At 28.5% G+C, this 6,033-nt stretch overlaps 1 protein-coding gene across 7 annotated transcripts in view; it reads right to left on the reverse strand.

Annotated features, from left to right (window-relative positions):
- Window positions 1–6,033, reverse strand: part of LOC119645376 (protein phosphatase 1 regulatory subunit 12A) — an 81,173-nt gene that overhangs the window by 46,598 nt on the left and 28,542 nt on the right. For 5 of the 7 annotated variants that reach the window (XR_005248653.1, XM_038045563.1, XM_038045562.1 and 2 more), the window contains exons 6-10: window positions 5,645–5,818; window positions 4,817–4,924; window positions 4,617–4,719; window positions 1,050–1,187; window positions 618–812 (exon numbers count right to left, since the gene is read on the reverse strand). Coding sequence is in view for 6 of the 7 variants with exons in the window: in XM_038045563.1 (XP_037901491.1) it covers window positions 618–812; window positions 1,050–1,187; window positions 4,617–4,719; window positions 4,817–4,924; window positions 5,645–5,818 (718 nt within the window). In the remaining variant the exon portion in view is untranslated. The remainder of the gene's footprint in view (window positions 1–617; window positions 813–1,049; window positions 1,188–4,616; window positions 4,720–4,816; window positions 4,925–5,644; window positions 5,819–6,033) is intronic. The other 2 variants (XM_038045564.1, XM_038045565.1) reach the window with 2 other exon arrangements.

Genomic DNA, 6,033 nt, shown 5'->3' on the forward strand with positions numbered 1-6,033 from the left:
AAGTATTTAAAGTATTTAAACCCTTAAAAGGAATCTATTCTCTCTTACGGAGACTTAACGCTCACTTCTTATTTAAATAATTTCATAAATTTTCATGGATTTAGTAAAAATGTTAATTGAGAAAATATTTTTAAAAAAATCATCCATTTCAAGAAAGTATTAGATACTTGGTTAAAGACGCACACGCACACGCACGTACAAGCAACATGCCAAAATATCAGTAACATATAAATTAAAACAAAAATATAAAAAAATTAATTAAACTTTCTGTTATAAATCAATAAAAAAATTTAAAAAAAAAAACCATATTTTAATAAAAAAATTTTGTTTAGCCATTTACATGTCAGACGAGTAGCATCATGTGTGAAAAAGGGATTAAGATGAAATGAAATTTTAGGCAGAAAGTAAAATTTACTTCTTTTTTTTAAACTTTTATGGGCATCTCTTTCAATATAAATAAATATACATAAAGCCACACATACAAATATACATATTTATGGGTAAGTACGAAAAAGATATGAGAACACGGTTTAATTTTGCGTATGCATGAAAAGCGGCGACAAAACGATAATTATATATATATAAATATATATATATATATATATATATATAAGTACTTGAAGAAATTTTTAATAATATTTCCGGTAGTTTGTTTTGCTTCTTTTACTGTTGCATCAACAGCAATTGTGTCAACACCAGCAATGTTATTATGCTGATTTTTAAGATTTTGATGATTCGATCTCTTAACATTAATGTCCTTTTCATTTTGCGGCGAATTTGTCGTTTCATGATTGACTTGATTATTCAGTGCACTAAAAAAAGGTAATAAATCTGTACTGTATGAAAAAAAGTGGGCGATAGGATGTGTTTCAATAATAATAATAATAATAATAATAATAATAATAATAATAATAATCATAATCATAATAATACTAGTAATTATAATCAGGAAAAAAGCAAATTTAATAATAACAAAAATTTTTTTTTGCATTTTTTTTTTTTTTGTTTGGTTTTTTTTTCGCCTACAAAATCCTTTAAAAATGTATTACCTTCTTATTAGCGTTGTATTCACAATAGCGGGCGCATTACTAGTTGTAGTTGTAGTCGGTGTAGTATGAATAGAAGAGGTTGTCGATAATGCATTACTTGTAGGTGGAGTAGTTGTAGGACTAAGAGGCGGTGATTTCCTGTTTAATTATATAAGAGAAATAAAAAAAAACAAAAATTAATCACTTGAAAATAGTTAATATTCGGAAGGGAATTTCATTTAACATTACGTTGAAGAATGCAAAATAAAACAAAAAAAAGCAAAAACATATGATTAGATAAGAAATTAAAAAAAAAAAAAAACTCCTAACTGACCCAATCACCAATTGTTGAATTGAAATTTTGCATACAAGTAAAATATTCTGCTTATAAGAAGACTATTTAAAAAATTGTGTGCAAAATTTTTTAATTTGCTTTTAAATAAATATTTGAATTTTTTTATAGGCAGACAAATCGTGCTTTTAGAAAAGTACAAAAATTCGGCTCAAAAATTAAACGCAATTAATTTGCTTTCTGTTCGTGTGTCTATAAAAAAAAAAAAAAAAAATCAACGCAGAGGAATTCCGAAGAAATTCTCCTACGCATAAATATATAAACGTAGCTCCGATATTTTCTGTAGGTTTTTTGTTAGAAACGTTTCTTGATCTTTTTTCGCCGATCACTGAAGTACAAGGAGTATATTCATTTTCTTAAAATATTTGCAACACCCAGAAGTAAGCATCAAAAATCCAGAATTAGTATCAAATTCCGAATCGATTTAAGTATGTCCGTCTGTGCGTTTTAAACATTCCCCTGGTCGCAAAAATTAAGCTATCGACTTCAAATTTAGGCAAAACATTGGAAGATCTGTTTTCCAAAAAGATTCAAAAATAGGTTTTTCATTAATCAGTTCAGTTTCATAAACTCATAAACTACAGCGGATAAATGTAGACAACAATGTGAACGTATATTCTATGGGCGATGCTATAGCACGTGTACAAAAATAGAAAGAATCGACCACGCCTAAGCTTCACAAAATTCAATAAGGTATATAAATAAATTCTTGGCCAATTTCAAAATCGTAAAGCACTTAAGCATGTCTGTCCATCTGTACCTCTGCCCGACCGTTTGCAATAATGAAGGTATCGGCGGTAAATTTGCAAAAGAATTTGAAAATTATCTAAACCGGTCAAAGGACCCGCCTGTAAACGCTTTTGCCTTCCGTGTTTTTTGCTTATTACACATAAACCGTGTACATTTCCAATTTTATTGGGGCGCCCACCCAATATTATTGAGTGAGTGTAAAAATTTAAATGTTTTCGTTTCATTTAAATGGGTATAAGATTCGGTCATGACCGAATATCATTTTTTAACATTTTTAAAAGTTTGCCATTGCATTTTACAAATGCCTTAGTAAAATATGTAAAAAATTCTTTTGAAGGAAATTCTTGAGATAAAATAAATAAAGACTTTGAAATCAATATTTTAAAGTTAAGAAAAAATTGGCTGAGATTTTTGGTGAATTTTTATTGACAAATTTTTAAAGAAAGTGCTTTATTGCTTATTATCAATCTATACATATATATATTTATTTATTACATTTTTTCTTTCTTTTTTTTCTTCGAAACACACAAATAATAACACTTGAATTTTATTTAATTAAATTATATTTGAAATTAAAATAGGAAAAAACACAATAGTAATATAAAGCGAGAAATGAATAAAATTTATGTTATGCGAAAAAAAATAAATAAATAAAACAAACCTGAGAAATATTTGCTTATGATCTTTAAGTGAAGCCGATCTTTGCACGGCATAATTTTGACTTAAGATGTTCGATATTGTATTATGAATGATGTTTGTTGTTGGATTATTGATTGACAAACTGTTAGTATTGGTTGTATTTGTGGTGATTGAAGAACATAATGTTGTTGTGAAGGCGGGTTGTGTTGTAGTTGTTGTGTTCAAGTTTGTTGTTGTAGTTGTAGTTGTTGTTGTTGCTGTTGTTGTTTTTGTAGTTGTTGTTGTAGTTGTTGTTGAATTAGCAACACTCGTGTTAAGATTTATTAATGTGGACTTGATTGTGGTACTACTAGTGCTAATGCTACTACTACATATATTACTGTTGTTGTTATTATTATTTTGATTATTGTTACTGACGGTATTAACATTATTATTTTGTTGCAATGTTGCCGGTATTATGAGGCATGAGTTGGCTTTTATGCGTGCACGTAGTTCATTATATTTTTGATAGAATCTTTTTTAATTTTTTGTTCAAAAAAAAAATTTTTTTTTTTTTTTTATTTTTACGTTGGAAAATTTTTTATTTAAAAGAAGAAACAAAATAAAAGCGTTTATTTTTTTTTAAATTTTTTTTAGCACCAATTGCAATTTTGTTAGCACACATTCAGTGATTTATTTTTTCATTTTTGAGTTTAATTAAGAGGCCGATTCGTTGATGAAGATGAAATTGTAAAAGTATAAAATAAGAAAAATATAAAAAAATTAGCAAAAAAAAACAGGATTGTTAACAGGTTAATATTTTGCTTAAAAATGAAAACAATTATTTCATGGATACATATTATAGATACAGATATATATATATATATATATCAAATTAAAACAAAAAAAATTAAATTTTCGTAATTTTGCTTATTAAAATACTAAAATATTCAATTTTTGTCTATAGTTCGGGGAAGGGGTGTGTCCATTTTTGTCAAAACGTTTGCAGGAACACCCAGAAGGAAGCCTTAGAGAACCCACAAAGTATATATATATATATTCTTGATCATCATCAAATTCTAAATCGATTCCAAGCGTGTCCGTTCCTATGATCGTCTGTCTTTATTGCCAAAGCATTGGAAGTTCTTGCATGCACATTGGTAGTGAAATTGAACCAAATCGGTTAAAGGACATAACGATCAGAATACACAATAACCTAAAATGACCCCTGTTTAAAAAAAAAAAAAAAAACTCTTGTTTTCTCGCTACTTATAAATTGCAAAATTTTCCTTCAGTTAAGTTTACAGAAATTAAATCAATATTCCGACCGAAATTTGTACTAACTTTGTATGAAATGTGGCGAACTGTCAAACCGCCAAACTTTCATTATTTTTAAAGTATTGTTTAACACTGAAAACGTTCCGTTCTCTTGTGTAATGCTTCATTTTTACTAACCCTAAACTGTCACTAAAGCCTGCAAATCGTCATATATAATGTTGTTACTTCTTAAATATTCAGATTTTTTTTTTTTTTTTTGAATATGACCAATCTCTTAGGGGACGCCCACTATTCGTGAATGGTCACCGTCAGAAAGAAGGCAAGGAATAGAAAGAAGTCGGAAGATGGTGGCTGCTGTCTAATGGGAAAGCCCTACAGCACGTTGACGCGGGCTTAGTAGTCACGGTCCTTATCTACTCGGCTACATAAAAAATAAATTTTATATCTTCAAGTTAAAAAATAAAAGAAATGTATGAAAAGTTTAATTACGAAAATTATAATTATTTTCATTCTTGAAGATATTTTTAGGCATAACATGAAATAGCTAAAAATATGAAATGCTTGAAAACTTGAAAGACTTATGTACTTACTTTTCATCATTTTCAAAGCTTTGAGTTCGTCTCAAAATGATGTCGGATGTATCCGAACTGTTATTTGTTGTTGTAGTTTTATTAACATCTCTATCAGGAACTTCTAAATATTATTTTTGAAAAATAATTAAATAAATATATTCATTAAAAAAAAAAAAAGATAAGAAAAGTTTTTATGGATAAATATATGAACAACTTACGAATTTTACTTGAACTTTCATTGAGTGTGCGCCCGCGTGGCACATTATTACTCCGACGCCATGGTGTCTCATCATCTGCGGCAGGTATTTCATTGGTTGATTTCTCATCTGCAAAGATACGTCAATGCAGAGAATTGCAATGTTATTACAAATGCAATGAAACGGAAATGAAAATAATGAAAACTGTACATTTGAAGATTATGTATATATTTCAAATGCGAGTGTATTCAATATTCATATGGCCGACGCATTCGAATCATGTGATACCAAGAATATATGTATGTATTTATATATATATATATATATAAATATATATATTGTTGTTGTTTGATCTGCAATTCTGTAAATTAAAGCACAATATAAATAAAACTAAGGGTCCTTTTTTTATATATATAGGAAACAAATCGACGTCACTGCCCCAAAACAGCATCTTTATATACGAAAAACTGCCTCAAACCAAAAATTTTCCATTGTATCAATACTGTGGTGTAGGTAAGTAGGTAGATAGGTACATAGGTAGGTAGGTAGGTAGGTAGGTAGGTAGGTAGGTAGGTAGGTAGGTAAGTAAGTAATAAATAATAATAATAATAAAATGATCTTTTAAAAGTGTACGAGTATATATGGCTTGAAAAACTGAGAGAATGTAATTAAATTAGTTTTTTTTTTCCCAAAAAAAATCTTCAATCGGACGAACTTATTGTTGTGTAATTGAAAAAAAAAAAATAAAATAAATGAATAAACGCTGTAAAAGCACATGCTTATAGAAAAATCAAAATAAGATCGTAGTGATAACTGTTAAACACATTTTATCAATTTGTTTAGAAATACCTTCTTGATTATCTTGATTATCTGAAAGGCTGGTGGAATGCGAACTCTCTGTGGAATCGGTTAATTCTGAATCGGTCTCCTCAGATTCTGAATTCGTTGTTAGATTATGGCCGGTAATGGTTGTAGTTGTTGTCGTTGTTGTTGTAACAGAAGCGGAAGCTAACGAACTTGAGGCTATATTATCGGTGATATACAACATATAACAACAATAAGGACAACAAGAAATAGCAGCAATAACAACGATGTTTTAATTAAAAAAAAAAAAAAAAAAAAAAAAAAAAAAAAAGAGAAAAAGAAGGAAGAAGGAACAATAGAGCAGCAGATTAGAAGCGCACAAGTTTTACGAAACGAAACGAAACAAAAATAATTGCGTTAATGTGAATGATGAG

Source organism: Glossina fuscipes, unplaced genomic scaffold (assembly GCF_014805625.2).
Source record: "Glossina fuscipes isolate IAEA_lab_2018 unplaced genomic scaffold, Yale_Gfus_2 1, whole genome shotgun sequence".
NCBI classification, from domain to species: domain Eukaryota; kingdom Metazoa; phylum Arthropoda; class Insecta; order Diptera; family Glossinidae; genus Glossina; species Glossina fuscipes.